Source organism: Monodelphis domestica, chromosome 4 (assembly GCF_027887165.1).
Source record: "Monodelphis domestica isolate mMonDom1 chromosome 4, mMonDom1.pri, whole genome shotgun sequence".
In the NCBI taxonomy this organism is placed as follows: domain Eukaryota; kingdom Metazoa; phylum Chordata; class Mammalia; order Didelphimorphia; family Didelphidae; genus Monodelphis; species Monodelphis domestica.
Window position 1 is genome coordinate 294,628,994 of NC_077230.1, and position 21,513 is coordinate 294,650,506.

General features: G+C 33.9%; 1 protein-coding gene across 4 annotated transcripts in view; it reads left to right on the forward strand.

Moving 5' to 3' along the window:
- The window catches only part of TNFRSF19 (TNF receptor superfamily member 19), an 86,019-nt gene that overhangs the window by 22,693 nt on the left and 41,813 nt on the right, over positions 1 to 21,513 (forward strand). For all 4 annotated transcript variants that reach the window (XM_007495220.3, XM_007495218.3, XM_007495219.3 and 1 more), the window contains exons 3-5: positions 600 to 710; positions 14,367 to 14,545; positions 18,172 to 18,257. In XM_007495220.3, coding sequence (XP_007495282.1) covers positions 600 to 710; positions 14,367 to 14,545; positions 18,172 to 18,257 — 376 coding nt within the window. The remainder of the gene's footprint in view (positions 1 to 599; positions 711 to 14,366; positions 14,546 to 18,171; positions 18,258 to 21,513) is intronic.

Below are 21,513 nucleotides of genomic sequence, written 5' to 3' on the forward strand. Positions count from 1 at the left end.
GTAACTGGTCATCCAAATTCATTATATTTGCAAATGTATCCTCTTAGTTGCAGATCTGAGAATAGGCTGCTGTGAACTTGGAAGTTTACAGAGCAGAAGAATGTTTAAACCCCAGAGCAGAAGAATAGCTCTCTCTGCATGCCCATTCCTTTCCTAGACATTTCCTAGGCTCCAGACTTTCTCCTTAGGCTGCATCAATATCCCCTAAAGATGTAATATATCACTTTTCACCCAACTGCTGCGGGAAGCAGCAGTTCTGCCCTGGAGCTGAATAAAGCTTGGTCCAAGGAGAGAAACTTTTCCTTCCTCTGTATTAAGGGGAAAGAATGGTCCTTCAAGTGCCCTGAAGAATTAGACTCATTGACTTACTGAGAGCCTATCCTACATTGGCCTCTTTTCAGAAAGTGAAAATGAGCTTTATTTCTTTCTCAATTAACCTTTCTGGGCATGACATTACTTATATCAGACAGCCTTATTAGAACAATACCTTGAATTTATTTTTAAACTTTATGTTCCAAAGAGCTCAAGGTACTTTAGTGTGATGTATCTTTGTGGACAATTCATTTTGAATTATGTGTGTGTGTGTGTTTTTCTTTTAGCCACATAGAATAATGTCTGAAACGGGAGATTGTAGACAACAAGAATTTAGGGATCGCTCTGGAAACTGTGTCCCCTGCAAACAATGTGGCCCAGGAATGGAGCTGTCTAAGGTACATCTGTTACATATATGATGGCGTGGGTACTTAAATGTTTTTATTCTTGGAAATCTTTCTTTCCCCAAAATGCTATTTCTTCTGGAAATCTGTGTTCATCTGGTCATTTTAACTTGCTTCATTGTGTTGCTTTAACCAAACACCACATTAGTAAGAATACCAATTATTTTTTTCTAGTTTATGTGCATGAGACATATACAAGATATGAATTTTAGAGGAAGATTTTTTCAGTTGAATTTTAATCCCAATTTAGACCCTTCCCATCAAACAGAAGATGCAGGAGACTGAAAAGTCATGTTTCTAAATAACATTATTTTGTTCATGTTCTATAAAACACAACTTTCAAAATAAATAAAGATAAATAAAGATAAATGACATATCTTCAGTGATGTGATTATCTGCTTTTTTCCTAATGTGAATGATTTTGATGTTAGTAGAGATAAGAAATAAGTAATATAGATTCTATTTCCAGTAAGCTACCAGGCTTGACAATAAACTACATATGGTAAATGATTGTTATATTTATGGAATTGGATTGAATTTCTTCAGTAGTATTTCTCATCCAAGCTAGATGGAGATCAATGCCTTTTTATTAAAAATAAAAGTTAAATGAACTCACTCAAGGTGTTTATAGTAGCATTTAAAATTAATATATTAGTTGTCATTATTCTTTATCAAAATTGAGTCAAAAGCATTTTGTAAATGAGGATGACAGCTTTGAAATGTACTGGTATTTAGGGGAAATATATATTAGCAAAGAATTTTGGTTCTCTATTCTCTTGGATGCATTTTAAGAAAGGTGGAGCCTAGTTTCTCTCTTTGTTGACTCTTTGAGAGACTCACTGTTAGTGGGGAACTTTCAAGTCATTGATGTATCTTCTTGAGGGGAAGAAAGCATCAAAGTCTCCTTGTTCAAAAAGGCACAAACAATAAGAGTTTTCCCTTTGCTTAAAGTGACCAGATCTGGCTCCTCCTCAGGGAAGTGCTCTCTCCCCACAGGCTTGCCATTGTTCAAAGACTGGTTTTGTCATTCATATATTTTTGATCAATGATCTACAAGCCACAGGAAACAAAGAATTATGCATCGAAGTAGTAGTTTCATGGGAGGCAGCTTTTTTGGAATTGGTGTGTTAAATAAGTAGGGTGATTTAAACATCCTGTGTTTTACATTTGGTTTTGAATTATCTGTTCTTTGAACTCAGTGTGAAATCTAGTAGCATTTCAACAGATAATTTTCAATGTCTATTGTCAAAAATACATGTTCCAATATACATTTTACCATTGTATATAAAGTGATTTGTATGAAAAGTATAGATGTACATAGTTTGAAGGGGAAATTTGATCAGGAAGTTGCCTGGTTTTACTAGATAGGAAGAGAAGACTTGAGAATCCAATTACTTAAGCTCTTCCTCAGGAAAACATTCCCTCCTTCGAAATCCCTATAATTAAGATGAGGATCAGATTTTCATAAATTCTGGGTAAAAAATACAGAAATATTTTGTTAAAATACAAAAAATGTCCAAAATAACCACAAAAAGCACAAAATATTTGGGAGTCATTCTACCAAAGCACATCCAATAACTGTGTAGATTCAATTACAAAATGCTTCTCAAAAAACTAAAGAACTACTTGGACAGTTATGAGCATATTCTGGGCTGTGCCAACAGAATAATAATGGCAATCTACAAGTTTATTTACAGTTTAGAACTATGGCAGTCAAACTCACCATTGAGGTACCTTTTAGAAGTGGATAAAATAACAGAATACATTTGGAGGAACAAAGGACCTAAAATATCAATGCAGAAAATGAACAAAAAAGGTAGACTTGAAGGGGAAATAGCAATTCCAGAACTCCAAACCTCAAACTTAATCATTAGACCCATTTGGTAATGGTTAAAAAATAAAAATACAAATCAGTGGAATAGGCTAGACAAGAAGAATCAGAAATAGTTGAATTCAATAATTTAGCATTGGATAAAACTTAAAATGTAAATTGCCCAAGCCAGAAATCCCTAGTTGATAACTTCTGGGAAAATTGAAAACTAGCATGGCATATTTTAGGTTTAGACAGAAATGTTATACTATATTCCACAATAAATTCAAAGTGGATACATGGTCTAGATTTTATAGATTATACCTTTTAAAACTTAGAAGAAATATCAATGATATATTATTGTATTATTTCCTATTTTACATAAAATAATTGTTTGAACAAAGTGGTTTTCATGTTGTCTCTCACCTTAGATTCTGAGCTCTTCAAGGGCAGAGACTGTGTTTTGCTTTTCTTTGTACTTTTAGTATTTAGCATAGTGACTGACACATAGTATATGCATATAACACATGCACTGATTCATGAAAGAGAAAATCTTAACTAAATGGGGAATATAGGCTGCAGCAAAAAATGAAATAGATATTTTTCATTGCAATGGAATGGATAATTGGAAAGGTTTTGCACAAATACAATTAATTCACAGGGACAAGGGAAGTGGTTGACTGACAAATATCTTTGTGCTGAATATATCTGATAAGAATTTTATATCTTAAGATATCAGAGACAGCTAACAGAAATAAAACCTAAAAAATTCAAAACCCATCTTGACAATTTGAATTAAATTCAATTAGCTTTTGCTTCTAAACATTTCTAGAAGACTTTGGGATAAGATGACTTTTTAAGAAACACAATGAAATTTAGAAATCCCAGTTATTTTTTATTAGCTCAAAGTTGTTATATTAAGCAAAATAATCTATTTTGTGAAAATTTAACACTTTTGTGTTTTATTAAATCTCATCCATATGCATGCTAAATGTTTCCCTGTATTTAAAATTAAATCCATTTAAACAGCAACATAGATGTGTTGTGTAATATTCTATTTAAGGTAGAAATTGGAAAAAGGGAAATCATTACAAATCCTGTGGGTTTTGTAATGCCATATTTCTAGACAAAAGTTCTATTTCACCACCTCATTATGCCATGACAAAGAAGTGTTCTTGGGTTCTTGAAGGTTGTGCTTGCATAACACAAACTCTACTTGATTCTGCCATGCTGGCTGGAGAAACTTTGAGTGTGATCCAGGCAACAGATTGTCTCTGTTTTCCATGGACCAAAATAACTAGGTACAGAGAGAATTTTAACCATAGGCTGGCCACTAGGTGATGAGTTTTTCAGCCATATCAACCTATAGAAAAAAAAGAAAGAGATGTGGGATATTTACTAACTTTTTTTTTATGTTTGGAAGCAACAGGAAAAATTGGATGAGGAAAGTTTCATTTTTCCATGTTTTGTCACAACAGAATATTAAAGGGAAGGGACTTTGGTTTCATTGGAATGTAAAATGAATACACTATCGGAATGTACAATGATAATATTCCACATTATCATATATATTCCTTAATACTTCATAGAAAAGTATCTCAAGAGTCTATGGGTTATATCATCAATGTTAGACTACATGGGCTTCATCATCACTATTAAGCAATAAAATGTATGTGTTAAGGTTAAAGACCAAAACTTAAGTAATTTATGAATCCATAAGTCATTTTTTATTTTGTGCTTGCTTTTTTTTTAAACCCTTACCTTCTGTCTCAGAATCAGTACAAGGTAGAAGAGCAGTAAGGGTTAGGCAGTGGGGGTGAAGTGGCTTTCCCAAGGTCACACAGCTAGGAACTGACTAGCTCTGGGTCTGGCTCTCCATCCACTGAGCTACCTAGCTTCCCTCCACACACACATTGCTTTCTAAAAGGTTAATTATTTAACTTTCTGTTTTGGTTTCTGCACTCAATAAATTAAAATGGTGTGTGACCCTTGCTTCCTGACACTTGTCAAAATGCAAAATACATTTTTATTTAGTGGTTGACTATAACGAAGGTATAAGATTATTCTTAATCATTTTAAGTAAGAGAACTCTTTACTATAATTAGTGAATTTCTTTCTTCTCTGTTCCTCACATAAGGTCTTTAACCATTGCATATGACTTTCCTATGAAAGAAAAGTAAAGCATAGGTATTTTTCTGTAGGTGGAAACATTTAAAAGATAGGTTCTATTTAATTTGGTTAATTATTACTTTTAGGCTTTATGTATAAAAAGATAAGCCTAATTACTAAAAAATAAGCCCTATTTGCTTAGCAGTTTTATAACATCTGCATATCTTTGCTTTGTGACTCTTAAATTTATTATTAAAAATGACTGGATAACATTTTAAAGGAGAGTTTTACACTAAATATGTAGTTAGAAGAGAGGTCTACTTGTTTCCTTTTTATGAATACAAATAGAGAGAGCTCTTTTAACTTTTCGATTGAAGCTTAAGATTATGGTTAGGTTAAGTGTTTTGAATCTAAAAAGTACAGTAAACAGCAGCATCTTTAAGTAATTTATGGGAAAGTGGAAGTACTGGATCCAATTACTGAAGTCCCACAACTAAAGCTACTTTGACATGAAAAAGACAGCACATTTCAGACAACATGGAAAGTTTACAGAATAAGCTATTCTCTTTGCCTCATTTTCTTGTCCTAAACTATGTTTCTCTATCTATAGTAACATCAACTTTTCTGGTTACAATTACTTATACTCTTGATTATTTTTTGTAATTCAAAGTTTATGCCTATGGCTTAAAAGATAGATCATAAACATGCTGCAGGTGAGAGCTAGGTACACTTAAAATTTCCATCTGTGGTTTTATTACTCCTAATTATTATTTTCTTTGGAAGTTTTTCAAGTCTTTTCTTTCAAGGTGTCTAGGATTAAATTCTTACTCTTGAATCTCTGCCTTTAAAAGTTCTCAGTAGCAAGTTTTGTTTTTTTTTAAGCTACTGGTATACCATCATTTTCTGGAGGAAGTGGGAGCTTTGGCATCCCACTACCCTTCATGGTCAGTGGTTTTTCCCATACCTCTTCTCATTTCCTTTCAATTACTAGTTAGTAAGAAGCCTCAGCAGCAGTTCTTGATTCCAAAATTACATTATTTTTTTTGCTTATTTAAATCATTAATCTTTGCCAGTTTTAATAAATCTTTTAATTGTGAAAAAAGTACTTTGAGATATGTATATTCCAGCTTACATAGGTGTATAAGTTCAAAGGGTGTCTCTTATCATTTAGTAAACCTTGAAGTTCTTCCAAATTTGGTTGGAGGTCTTGGTTTTGGGGGCAGCAAGGTGGCACAGTGTATAGAGTACCAGGTCTAAAGTCAGGAAGACTCATCTTCCTAAGTTCAAATCTTGTCTCAGATACTTACTAGCTGTATGACCTTGGACAAGTCACTTAATCTTCTTTGCCTCAGTTTCCTCATCTGTCAGATATGCCAGAGAAGGAAATGGAAAGCCACTCAAGTATCTTTGCCAAGATAACCTCAAATGGGATCATAAAAGCCACAGTATGTATTTAAAATGACTGAAATAAAACATCTTCACCATTCAGCAAATGGTGGTTTTTTGTTTTTTTTTGTTTTCTTTTGTTTTGTTTTTGTAGACAAGGGTTAAGTCTTTCAGTGGCTTCTTCCTTTAACATTTTGCTGAGCATTTTCTACTATTTCCCCCCTTCCTCAAGGAACACTTCCTGAGTCTTCTTTCATTTTCTTTACTACCTCTTACTATATTCCCTCTGCCCATCTCTTAAAATGCCCCTACCTAGGATTTCTAATCTCTTTTTTGTCTTGAACCAGATTGGCTATCTGGTGAAGTTTTTGGATCCTTTCTCAGAATACTCTTTTTTAATTTTATTTAGTCAATTTGGAATATTTTTCCTTCGTTACAAGAGTCATGTTCTCTCCCTCCCAACCCCTCCCATAGCCAATGAGCAATTCCATTGGATTTTACATGTGTCCTTGGTCAAAACCTATTTCCATATTATTAATATTTGCACTAGGGTGATCACTTAGAGTCTACATCCCCAATCATATCCCCATTGACCCATGTGATCAAGCAGTTGTTTTTCAGAATAATCTTTTTAAATGTCTAAAATAGGAATTATTGGGATTACAAAGAAAACCCAATTATGTTGATAGACAGTTATGGAAAAAAAAAAGACAAGCTTACAGATCTCAGGTTAAAGACACTTGCTCTATCCCTAGACTACTGTTTGATGATGACTAACTGGAAGAAATCCAAAGTTTTGCAACAACTGCATGCCTTCACTTCTTCATAATCTACCTTTTGATGGTGTGATTTCAGTAGATCTTTAAGGGTCACAGACTGTTTCTGGATCTGATCAGGCATCTTGCTTTTTCCCTGGAAACTGGCTGAAGGACAATTCAGAATCAGTTTCTATAAGAAAAAGACTCCTGAATCATAATAATTGCCTAATTAAATAACTTCTCATTTAAAGACTATGTATATGTAATTCACTTAAATAACACCTGAAGGTATACAAAATACTTTCTTCATAATAACAACTTTTAGATAGGCAGTTCAGGCATTGTCTTCATTTTACAAAAGACAAAACTGAGTCTTAGATAAGTAAAGAGGCTTGTCTAGGACTATCCAGCTAATTAGTGTCAGAGCTGGCATTAAAACCTGAGACTTTCTCACTCCAGGTTCTACCTTCTTTACCTTTTTTTAGTATCTCCTGAATTTAGTACAAGATCTGGAACATAGTAGGGGCTTAAAAATAGATGCATTTTGACTGACTGACTCTTCTGTGCTGCCTCTGGAAGAAACCTTTCTTTTTCTAAGAAATCAATTCACTGCAATCTGTCCAGTTTCTAAACAAACTGATAGTGCTCTTTAAAAGTGACAATCAAGCAATACCATTTTAATGTAAACCAAGTTAATTTTCCATTGTTACTAGAAAAATACATTGAAGATTTTAAGCCCAGTAAAGTTCTATCTTATAATAGATCATTGTTTCTCACACCTATTTAGCCTTTGTAATTTATAGAACCAATAATTAAGATTTTCTTCATTTGGTAAAAGTAGATATGATGATTCCATTTATGTAAATATTAAGATTATGAAAAGAAACACATGTATGTAAACAAATACATGTATGTATGTATATTTTGAACAACTTTCTCCATAAATGAGTTGGAGAGATTTGAAGAAGCCATTGGGCTTCCTTTCAATTCAAGAAAATAAACAAAACTTTGGGATTTGTGGGAGAGCATGATATTGTTTTCTTAAAGTAACCACATTAGACTTTTAATTTTCACTGTCTAGAATTTGCCCAGCCATGACTGTGCCTCTTCAGCAAGTATTGCATTTTAAGTCTTACTGCCAACAGTGTGCTTTTAGCATGAGCATCTTCCAGCTGTAAATCAGAAAACTAGTTTTTGCATGAACCACTGGAAACAGTTAGGCTTTGAGTCTTTGGCACTGTTTTCAAAGTAAGCTTTTCTAACCAATTATTGGGATGACTTTTGTTAATATGAAAAATTAACTCTTATAAACAACAACATTCCTTCTCCCACATAGGTGGATGTTTGTCTCTGTGCTTTTAAAGTTTCCTTCTTCACTTGGGGGTAGCTTTAGTTTAATGTGAAAAGATGCAAGAAAAAATGTTAGAGTAATTTGTAGGCATAAAAGCTACTTATTCCCACCATTTAATTAAAGTGTTGCTCATTTTATTTAGGCTTAATTATACTTAAGAGCTGAATGATGTTGGCAAATACTAACAATTTCCAGCTTTTTAATTTCTCTATAAACAACAACAACAACAAAGCAACTCCAGAATCTTACGGAATCTCCAAAGATGGAAAAAAACAACTGGGGCTGTTTTATTAAAAGGAAGAGGGCCAAATTCTAAATACCACTCACATTAATCTAATTTGTGATTTTCATTTTGATACTCTAAAATCTATCTGCAAATAACTTCTTAGGAATAAATACTAAAATAATCACTTGACTTTCAAATTTTGTGAACAAAACTTTTCCTCAGAACATGCGCAAATAAATACCATTTATAAATAAATAAACAAATAAATAAATAAATAAAGACCATTCTCTGGTTCTGAAATTATTGGCCCATGAACTATTTCTATTTTGTGTGGATCTTCCAAGTAGTAGACAGACTTGTCTCCAGTGAGAGTGAAAGATACATTTCTTTTTGCAATACAAGGAAAACTGACCTTGGTTTGAAGTCAAAGGACATGAGTGCAACTGCTGACTTTTGTTACCTGTGTGACCCTGAGCAAATTACTTATCCTCTCTGAATCTCCTTTTCCCCATTGGTGAGAAAAAGAATGTTGGAATAGTTGGCCTCCAAGTTCCCTTCCAGCTTGAGATCATTGTTACTATATGATAAAATTTGCATCTGATGCTATATTTTGGAGGGAGAAAAGACAGAGGGGTGATTGTGGCAGGTTTATGGTGAGCAATTTTATGGAGGGAAGCTTTCCAACTGGGACTTACAGGATGGATTCAACCATAGCTAAAGCTTGAATATAATGAAGCAGTTGGATGCTACCAACTCTTAAGTTTGGGTCAAGATCAGAGGGAAGCTGTTCTTTGACACAGGAAGTTAGTGAACAAGCATTTAATAAGTGTATACTGCATGCCAGGATCAGTTAGAAGTGATATGGATACAAAAATAAATAACAGCACTGATCTTGTCTTCAATGAGCTCACATTCTAATAGGGTAAACAACTTGTAAATAACTGTCTCAGATAGATAGATAGATAGATAGATAGATACATAGAAACGCATAGGCACACAATAGATCTCAGAAAAGAAGGATGTGAAAGATTTCCTGTAAAAGGTAAGATTTGGGCTGGGGCTGGAAGGAAACTAAGAAGAGGATGTGAAGGATGAATTATATATATGGAAAACCTAATTGAATAAGATGACTAAGAGCCTACGTCTCCAAAACCATCCCCACATCATGTTCTGCCTTCCATTTCTGCCAGTATGAAATTATTTTACAGAAAAAGCCAACAGTAGCTGGTAAAAGCCTCAAGAAATATTGAGCTCATTCCATGAGCCCAGCTTCCCAGAAGCAGTCCATAAACTAAGAATTTTCAGAACAGTTGATGTGCTGCTATGAAAGTCTACTGTTTTTCTAGTTCAATTCAATAATTAGTCAATTTAGTAAAAGACAAAGAGAAGATTTGGTGTCAAATAATCAAGAGGCTCATACCAAGTAATTTTCAGTTTGGACTCACTGCTTAAAAGCTTGACTACCTTTGGAAGTCTAACATTAAACTGGTGACCCAAAATCCAAAAGGGAGAGGTCATTTAGGGAGATCATGGCATTTTAAAAGAAACCATCTCCAAGAATCACACTCACTTATCTGCTAATTTTATACAGAAAAGTTAAGGATGTGATATTTAGAATGAGCCCCTTTTGGCTAACGGAGAACAAATGGCATTCTATTATTAAACCCCATTTTCCTACACATTTCCTTTCTGTTCTTGTGATTCACATCTCCTAGGTATTCCTTGATTCTACTGTGAAGAATTTTAAAGCACCTTTAACTAATAGTTTTACTTAATTTAATGAGACTATATCAAAGAAGACATTGGAGTGTTTTAAATTTTTATACTGTAAGCAATTTAATATTTATATGCTGTTTACTTTATTAGAGCATCTAAAGTAATTACAGTGACTCTGATGTTTATGATGCATCAGAAATGTGACAGATCAAGTCTATGAGTATTAAATGCTTTGATAAGTTTTCTTTGTTGTGCCCCAAACAATCATATTCTACACACTATAATTTACTTCTTTGGATAATTGGAAACAACTTCTCTGAAATTCTAGTCTTTTTAAGATTTATGGGATTGGGTTGAACAGGCACTGCATAGAGTTCCCAGAATTTTATGATCTGCCAGCTGGATTATGTTTTTTAAAGTGGTAGTAGTGGTGGTGGTGGTGGTAGTGGTGGTTCTTTAAATTACAGTGGACTTCAAGTGTCATCTTTTGAAATTTTTTAAAATACTCCCTAAAAATTAGTGGGTACAAACAACCTTAGTCCTAACCTCTGAAAAATAAATCCACTAACAGGAAACAAAAGGGCAACTTAAGCTTTGCCTTAAATCTTAAGATATGACATCAATGCTTTACAATATCCATATAGTCAGTACTCGATGTCAGAAATTCCTGACCTGGAAATCTATAAATTGTTTATTTTTTAAACTCTTACCTTCTGCCTCAGATCGTTACCAAATATTGTTCTAAAGTAGAAGAGTGGTAAGGGCTAGGCAATTGGGGTTAAGTGACTTGCCCAGGGTCATTCAGCTTACTTGTTTAATTTTTTAAAACTTGGCCAGTTTAAAACTAGCCAGTTACCAAAAAATCACTTTTCTAGTATTTAGTTGGCCAGCTAAAAATGGCATAGATAATTAAAAATACCTCATTTATCCAAAAGTCACATCATCATTTACCTGAATAAGGCAGAATTCAACTAACAATCCAAAGTGATCAAGAAGGCTTCTGAGAAACTAAAATAGAGATCATAAAGTCTCAGTACCAAAAGTCCTGGATTTTTTTTTTATTTTTAGAAGAGTCCTTTAGACCCTCATTCAAAGGCTTCATACTATAAATATTAACTCTACCTTCCACTAAAAGTTCCACAAAACATATTCTTGCTTGTTTATCACACATGACACAAGCTCTGGTCTTTGTGCCTTGGTGATGACTGTCCTCTGTGCCTGGAAAGCATCTCTGACTCTTAGAGTCTCTGGTTTCTTTCCAATTTCTACTCAAGCTCTAGTTTCTTCAAATGAAACCTTTCCTGATCTCTCCTCATTTCAAGTGCCTCCTTATAAACAACTATGTATGTTCATTATTTATACATGTAATATATATATATACATATGTATATATTGTCTTCTCTGATTGAATATAAGCTCCTTGAGGTCAGAAACTGTTTTATTTTTGTCCCAATATTCCCAGCACCTAGGACAGTGCTGGGCACATAGTTTAATGGGTTTGTTGAATTAAGCTGGGGGGAGGGGGGAGAATCTCATCCAGGGTGTTCAAACACAGACTGCAGGCATGGGTATATAATTTCCTGATGCATACATAGCAGTTTAGAAGCTTCAAATGAAAAGGGAATGAAAGACTGTCAGTGAAGAGTATAGGGAAGTAAGAGTAGCTAGGTGGCTTAGTGGATAGAGCCAGATCTGGAGACTGAAGGTCCTGGGTTCAAATCTAGACTCAGACACTTCGTAACTTGTGTAGACCTGGACAAGTCACTTAACCCCAGTTACCTAGCCCTTACTACTCTTCTGCTTTGGAACTGACCCTGTCATTTCTAAAAAAAAGAAAATTTAAGTATAGGGAAGCAGCAAGATCTTGATCTCTAGCAGGCTGACAATAAAGGTAAATAGAGAGAAACTTTAAAAAGCCAACATGAGAACTAAAAAAAATAGGAGTGTAAAGCCATTTAGTATGGTGGCAAATAGACATTTGAAGGGATCTGTAAGATATGAGAAGTCTAAGGAAAAGAAGGAATTCAGTTTTGCTTGTTGTCTCATCAAGAAAAAAATGTGCTCCATTTTGGCTGCCTCCTTTTTTTTTTTGGTGGTGAGGGTTTGGGGGGGAGAGAGGTTTTTTGTTTGTTTTATTGGAACTATGATTTTATTAAGGGAGGGCCTAGTGAGGAAACTCCCTTGACCACTGCAGATTGATATCTGCCCTGCAATTTATAATTTTAAGAGTCGTTTGGGGCAAACAAGGGTGACTGACTTTCTCCCAGTCGTGACAGGCACTCTGAACCCTGTTACCCCCTGAATTTCTCCCCCCAGGGCTCCATGTTCTGACTGGTAATTGCCTCAGGCATCCATTACTTCAATACCTGGTTCCAAATCCCACTCATTTCACTCCTTTCCCCAACCTTCACCAGTGCTTTCTCCTTTGGGTACCATGATGAACTCAGCTCTGTCATTGCCAAGAAGTATTTACCAAGGAGCTAAGCCTCGAGATGGAAGATCCTGGGCCAGTCTATTCCTCTCTCACCTTTGTAACTCAGCAGTTCTCTAATTGTTGTCTGGGAACATCAGGGAGTCCCCAAGACCTTTTCAGGGACTGCAAGGTCAAAACTATTTCTTAACAATACCAATACATTATTTGCCTATTAAAACTTTCCTTTTCCAACTATGTATTTGTGTGAGGCTAGATTTTTTTATGTACTTTTTTTTTTAAACCTTTACCTTCTTTCTTAGACTCAATACTGTGTATCAGTTCCAAGAAAGAAGAGTAGTAAGGGATAGTTAATGGGAGTTAGGTGACTTGCTCAGGGTCACATAGCTAGGAAGTATCCGAGGTCAGAATTGAACCTAGGGTCTCCTCTTTCTAGGCCTGGCTCTCAATCCACTGAGTCACCCAGCTTTCTGCCCCGCCCCCCCATACTTGGAATAAAAGGATTGCAAAAATAAATTTCAAAAATGGCACTCTTCTCACTATATATTTTTTTATTTTTGAAAATATTTATTTTTTAAAATAAAAATGTGTCCTATGTTAACCTGTAATGGATTTATTATTATTTAAATGAAATGAACCAATATAAGTTTTAATTTCTAATATGATAAATGTTGATAGGTATAACCCACAAAAGTTCTTTGGGGTACCAAAGATAAAGGAATACTGAGATGAAACAATTTGAGAATCCCTGATACAGCTTTCCAAACAGAATTATCTTTCCCTGACCACCACTCTTTTCTATGTGTGATCTCCCCATAAAAATGTCAGCTTCTTGAGAACAGGAACTGTCTTAGTATTAATATTCCTGGTTTAGCACACTGCTTGGCAAGTAGTAAGCACTTAATGGATGCTTTAAAATTCAGTTGTTTTAGATAATTCAGCTTGATTTAGAATATATAAGAAATATCAAATTGTGTAAAGTTAAAGAAAAGAGAGCTGTGTGGCAGAGGAAGAATTTTCAGAATCCAAGGGATCATTGTGCTGTACCCCCTTTATTTTTCAGATAAAGAATCTAAGGCTTTGAGAGGTTAAATGATCACCTCCGCTTATATTGGCTGCACTTTTATGGACACATTCTCAACGTGGTTCCAGCTTACAGCCCTTGGATCTCTTAAGATTATAATTTGTGACACAAATAAAACACTTTTCTTTTTATCCAAACCAGAAGTTACAATACATTTTCATCCTAAATTGTAGAGTTTGAGTGATTTTAAAAAGAATGTCCATACCTTATTAAATGAAATTTGAACTTAAGTTGCAAAATGTAATTAGGTAATCAAATTTTAAATAACACTTTTTCAAACATTAGTTAACTGTATATTTGTTTGTTTTTATAACCATGCCAATTTCATGTGAAATTTTACACGCCATTATTTTCCTTCACATAAGATATGAATCCCAATATCAAAGTACTTGTTTTTATGTCTTACCAGTGAATTGCTGAATAGTCCATTCACTTTAGAATCTGAACATTCACATGACTGGTTTAATTAGAAAACAAGAAAGCTCAATAATTCTACCATAAGCTAGTAATAATGTACCAGTGGGAGTCCTTGCGGCCCTTTATTATTCAAATACCCGGTGGTTTCTTGAATAAAGTGGATGACTAAGTATACTTATAGAAGTAAGAGAGATTATTAGCAGTGGAAGACACATTTGAACTTGCTGAAAGAAGTGCTTTTGTATCTAGGAAGGCCTATCCTCAGTAATTATTACACTAGGTCTTCATTTTATCCCAGCAGTCCCTACTTATTCACGCTTGCAATGTCTGAATGGCTTTCTATTGCTTGTTAATCCCTGCAGGAATGTGGCTTTGGTTATGGGGAGGATGCACAGTGCATGACATGCAGGCCGCACAGATTCAAGGAGGACTGGGGCTTTCAGAAATGCAAATCCTGTCTGGATTGTGCTTTAGTGAATCGATTTCAGAAGGCCAACTGTTCTGTCACCAGTGATGCCATTTGTGGGGACTGCTTACCAGGGTAAGTTAAAATTTTACTCTTTTTTTCATCATTATGGAAAATTATTTCTCCTGTTTTTATCTCAATTTTATACATACCAGTATTAGCTCAAATGATTTGATATTATAAAAATCAACACACTAAAAATAACTTAAATATTTAATATTATTCCAATTATAAATTAATATGCTTCTCTTAAACTTTAAATATTAAATAATTTTTAAATTAATACACTCACATTGGCTTGAATTATCTCAACTTTATATACACCAGTATTAACTAAAATTATTTGATATTATATTAATAAATCATTATACTAACAATAACAAATATTATTCCAATTATAAATTAATAAACTTGTGTTCTCAAACTTTAAATATTAAATAAAATTTAGATTAATACACTAACATTGACTTGAATTATCTCAATTTTATACATACCAGTATTAACTCAAATTATTTGATATTATATTAATAAATCAACACACTAATAATAATTTAAATATTTAATATAATTCTGATTACAAATTAATATACTTATATTCTCTTAAACTTTAAATATTAAATAATTTTAAAATTCATACTCTAACATTGCCTTGAATTATCTCAATTTCATATACACCAGTATTAACTCAAATTATTTGATATTATATTAATAAATCATTACACTAACAATAACAAATATTATTCCAATTATAAATTAATAAACTTGTGTTCTCAAATTTAAATATTAAATAAAATTTAGATTAATACACTAACATTGACTTGAATTATCTCAATTTTATACATACCAGTATTAACTCAAATTATTTGATATTATATTAATAAATCAACACACTAATAATAATTTAAATATTTAATATAATTCTGATTACAAATTAATATACTTATATTCTCTTAAACTTTAAATATTAAATAATTTTAAAATTCGTACTCTAACATTGCCTTGAATTAGTTAATATCATATTAATATATTAATATTTAATTAATATGCTATTATTAACTCAAATTGTTTATCTTTTTTGCCATTAAAATATTTTGTAAATACTGCTAGATTGGGAATAGGAAGACCTTTGATTTTGTCCAAGTTACTTTTCCTCCCTGGGTCTGAGTTTCATCTGTAAAATGAAGTCATTGGATGAGGTGACTAAAATCCCCTCCGATTCTAAATATAACCCTTGTGAATTAGACTGTAAGTTCCTTGAGTAGAGGGTCCATTTCTTACACTTCTGAGTCCCCGTTAGTACCTGAAATATATGAAATACTCAATAAGCATTTGTTGATTTGATTTGTCAGATTTTTCATGTATTTTGCCATTTAGTCCATTTATGCTCTCGTAGCTAAATCATAGCACATTGGACTCCATGTCCAGCATTCACCTACTCCTCACCTTTACCTTATAGAGTCTCTGGCTTCCTTAAAAGCACTACTCAGGTGCCACCTCCTAGATAAGGCCCTTTCTCATCCCCCAAAGGTGGTAGTTCTACCCCCATCTTGAAATTACTTTGCATTTACTTTCTTGGGTACATGCTGATTTCTACCCTCCCTTCCCCCAAGCTCCTCATAAGGGCATGATATGTGTCATTTTTTGCTTAGTGGCCCCAGCACCTAGGACAATTCAAGACCACAGCCATTGGTATTTCCCAAAATGTGGAAGTAGGCTCTTCAATTTTTTAAATTTGAGGTACAATTTCATGCAGATATGTAGGATGAAACCCAAGATGGGGAATATGGTGACCAAGACTCAAAGGAAGCAGAGGTTTTTCAGTTGAGAGGGAGAAGTTATTGAATAACTGGGAAGTTCTTTTAGGAAATTATGGAACATAGGTGATAGATATCCTGAGGAAAAGTGGAGGATGGGGCACAGAGCCCAAATGAATAGCTTTATTCCATAGTTTATCCTCCTCTTTGCTTAGACCAAAGGCTTTTGCTTCAATGAAGTGTTTACATGTAGTTTCAAAATGTTCGATAGATAGTTGACATAATTGACTACTTGGGCTCAGAAGAGAAACTAACACTAAAATCCTCCTTATGTCATGGTCTTCAAGTTCATTATCAAAGTCTTATTAAACAAGTTTAATCAGATCCTGAGTTCTCTTTAATTTTAAGCTAATAATAATGTTTTAATAAATGTCTATGAGTGAAAATATTAATTATCATTATTAGAACTACCAGAAAGAGCTCAAAACAGAATGAGGTCCTATCCTAAAAAAAGGCATGGTATAGTGAATTAAAAGACTTATTTTTTTAGAATATGAATTTTAATTAGGTCACTTGATAGCTCTGTGACCTTGTTAAAATTACTTTAATATCTGTAAGCCTTGGTTTCCATATCTGTAAAATAGGAATGATAATACTTACACAGCCTATCTGACAGAGTTATTGTGAGAAGACTGCTTTGTTAAGCTATCACTATATAACCCAATATTGAATTCAAAATATACATTTTCTTTCTTTCCCAAAATGACATAAAATATTGACATTTAAAACATTTTTATGTTTCCTTCTTGTAGTTCTCTCTTTTTAAAGTCTTTTTTTTTTGGATACTGTATTACTATCCCTTCAATACTGATCATTACCACAAATTGTATTCTTATTTGATATTGATTGATTTTTCTACTCACCTAAAGTCAGAGTTATAGAACATTAGAGCCAAAAGGAACTTTAGAGATCATCCAATCCAGCCCTTCATTTTCTAGATGAAGAAACTAGAGAACCAGAGAACAAAAGTGACTTACTTGCATTAATGGGAAAACCAGAACCAGAATTAAAACCCAGGTCTTCTCAACTCCCCTTCTAGTATTCTTTCCTTTATACTATATTGCTTTTGTATGGAATAAGTTCTACTGTGTACAGATTATCTTTTGCCATTTAGTTTATTTTACTGGAATCTCATCTGTTTACTTTTTAATCACTACAGATACAAAACTGAAAAGTTGATATTCCTATTAATTATTATATTATTATTTATTAAATTATAATAATTATATATAATAATTAACAAAAGAGCTAACTTGAAGGGGGAAATTCTTAATTTTCTCCATTTTGCTTTCTATGTAACTTTATGAAAAATTCCTAAATAAATGAGTCACTTTTTTTCAGTAGGAGAATAGAAATCAGAGCTATGTATTATTTAGCCAGATTTTCATAATAAAAATTGACAGTCATCTGGACAATTTAGATAAACTGTTTACCCAGCTTAGGGCCAAATGTAACTTTAACATTTATTCAGATAGGGATATTTTTGCATACATTGTCCAGATTCATCATATAGTTACTTCTGACTTCATTGTAATTTATGCTATAAAGAAGAGCACTTTAATTCTGAATATCGAAAAAGTTTCCTTCATAATAGATGGTGTGAATTAGAATTGAGAGGCTTCTTTCTTTTTTTTAATTTTCTTTTTGGGATTGGTTCCCAATATTTGACATATTCAGTAAGACTACAGTGTGATCACAATTATGCTTCTTGATGGTATGTTACCTGAGGTACAATTATGTTTAACTGTCTAAGTTCAGTTTTATTTGGAATAAAAATAGTCATAGAAGCATCAGATATCTTTTAGCAAAAAAAAAGTTTTGTTGCATCTATTAGCTTGGGAGAAAAAGACTTAATATCTAAAGGATTCATTCTCCTTCCTTTTCTAGATTTTACAGGAAGACAAAGCTTGTTGGCTTTCAAGACATGGAGTGTGTACCTTGTGGAGATCCACCACCCCCATATGAGCCTCACTGTGAGTCAATGTTGCTTAAAATAGAACTAGAGCTATCTTTAACCTTCCTTCTTTCATTAGTTGAGAAATGAAGTAAATTTTTCTCACTGTTGTTAAATCTAATTGTGGTTGGACTCTGAATATCTATATATGTGGTCACCAGGGATTTAATTTCCAAATCCCAAAATAAATTACTAAAGTAAATGGAATTTATGGTAGTTTATTTATAATAGAGGGAAGATATTAAGGAAGAGAGAGAGAGAGAGAGAGAGAGAGAGAGAGAGAGAGAGAGAGAGAGAGAGAGAGAGAGAGAGAGAGAGAGAGAGCAAGAGCAAGCTCTGGCTTCCACTGATACCAGTTAGAAATTCTAAGCCCCAGCCAGGGGAGGAGTCTCAAGATGAAGGGCCTTTCTTGGATGCTTCACACCTTCCAGAAAGGCGGGGTCACTAAGTCAGCCTTTCACTCACCAATGGAGACCCTCTAACAGGAAAGCAGTCTGAGGTCTCCTGCAAGAGTTCCCCCAGGGTCAAGTTCCTCTTCTAGTCTCTCCTCAAGTGTCTGTCCTCCAGTCTTTACTCCAAGTCAGAGTTCTTCCATCTATCTCAAATATCTTCTTCTAGCCTTTGGTCCTCTTTTTAAAGATCTTTTTCTATTGTGTCACCTCCCCTAAATTTCACATCTACCAATCAGAGCAGATGTTCTGCTCTAGGATTGCCCAGAAGACAATTAATCTATTCCAATTCGTTACCCACTATTGCATATGTGGGTCACAGACTTCCCACCTCATGATTAAGTGGGAGATTTACACCCTTGGTGATCAGATCTTCCCACTCAACTTCAAGTACTGTGCTTACATTTCTGGGGATTAAATCAACAAATAGAGGATTACAATTCAATCTTCACAATCAAGGAAGAGCTAAGTACCTTCATTGTTACAATCAGGGGAGAACTAAATTCAATCTTCACACTGTGAAACTACTCGAGGGGCATGAAATTTATCAAGTTTCCTACCAGGATGTTAATGTTCATTTGCTAGGGTTTTAGAGAACAAAACTTCTTGATTCATAAAAATCTTAAAGAAAATTATTGACATTTTGCTATTATATTTTATTCAAGGGAGATGGTATGGTACAGTAGATAGTGTTTTGGATTTGAAATTAGGAAGATCTGTGTTTAGATTCTGGCTCAGATAGTTTATGTGTGATCCTGGACAAGTTACTTAAGCTCTGTGCACTGCAAGCAACTTCCTATAACCCTATGATATTAGAGATAGATTGTGAACTGTATTATTGAAGAGAGACCCAACACTCAGAAAAGAACCTTCACACCAAGAGTTCCTCACAGTGAAATAGTCAAAGCTACTTTCACATGTTCGTATGTTATTCATATTTCATATTCTGTTTTATGCTTATCATCAGTCAAACCTCATTTGGTGAATTAATCACACTGAATAATAGATTAAGAATAATTTGAATGTAGCTTCTTAGAAAATATCTATACTAGCACTAACCTCTGTTAACATGTGTGTGGAAAACTGGTTATATCTAAAGATTTTTTTTTTCAAATCAGGAACTATCATCTTCAATTCTGCTCTTTATTTTTGTGAAAGAGCTTTATTTCCCTTAGTGTACCCAAACACAAATTTAGTGCTGAACATATAGCCCCTAAAGAAAACATGACAGGTAATGGGACAGAGAAAGGGTCACCAAGAAGGTCTACCAATATGCTTAGAGGACGCAAATAAGCTCCTAGAGGACTTTAGGTCTTTGGTATGGTGCCATAACATGAAAGGAGAAAAGTTGCTATATTTTTGGCAGTTGGGAAGGCTACTGATAGAGAAGAATTCTAAATTTAAGAGAATCAAAAGAAAAGGTTTGTTTCACTCATGTGTTGCTAGTTCACTTCCAGATAGTAGAACAAATTTGATAGTATGACCACTTATTTTATAGTTTTACACTAGTGTACACTTTTATAATAATTTATAATAATAACTCATATTTATCTAGCCCTTAAAAGACTGTAAAGCTCTTTCCTTTTAATTATCATTTAAGGTATCCATTTTACAGATAAGAAAACTGAGATGCAAGGTCATAAAACTAGTACGTATCAGAGATGAGATATTGTCCTAGATCTTCTTGATTCCAAGTATATTATCACTCTTTCTTTTCACTTTTCACTCTATTATCATGTCTCTCTTTTATGTCAAATGGGCAGCTAGGTAGCACAGTGGATAGAGCAGTGGGCCTGGAGTTGAGAATACCTGAGTTCATATCCAACCTGCAAGATTTACTATCTGTGTGATCCTGGACAAGTTACTTAATCCTATTTACCCCAGTTTCCTCATCTGTAAAATGAACTGTAGAAGAAAATGGCAAACCACTCCAGAATCTTTGTTATGAAAACCCCAATTCGGGTCACAAAGAGTTGAACACTACTGAAAAATATCTGACCAACAAAAGAATAATATGCATCTTTCTTTAGTTGCTCAGTCCATATACTGTGAGACTTGGTGGAAGCCAATGGCTATTAAAAGTGATCAGGCTAGATGAATAAAAATGACAAGCATACACAAACACCAAAGTGGAGCCAGTAAAAGTAGTCCAGCATTCTATAAATTACAATGGTTTATTAAACAGAAGGAACCTAGTGGGGAGGTGTAGAAAATCCAGTCAAGTTAACTCTCAAAAAACTCAAGTAAACCAGTTCAATTTAGTTGTGTCCTGAGGAATAAACTTCAGTATTTCAGCTTTGCCTGTTTCAGAGGTGAACTCGTAATGATTGGGCTCTTTCCAGTACTGGTGAGAAGTCTTTTCATTCTCTTTCTAACCATTCTGTGTTTACACTGTACTTTTAAGGAGACACCAAAAGAGAAACCTAATTGCTCAAGCCTTTTAAAATCAGTGTCTAACATGGAATGATGTAAGGGATAAAATTATTTTAATTTTTACAATCATTTACCCATTATTGCCATTCAGACATCTATCTGTAATAGTTCTGTGCTGTGAATGTGGGCTGGCCACTGTTAGCTATTCATTTTCTTCTCCTAGATCTGAATCCACTATTTTTAGATTTTTATCTGTAACTTTTTCAATCAGGAGAATCATAGATTCAGAGCTCAAAAGGGCCACGGACCATGGTGGTCCAATCATCTCATCTTACAATTGAGGCCATTGAGACCCAGAGAGCTATTGTAACTTACCAATGATCACACAGCTAGAAAGTCTAAAGAAAGACCTGAACCCAGGTTTTCCTGGTTACCAGCCCAGCACTGTATCTA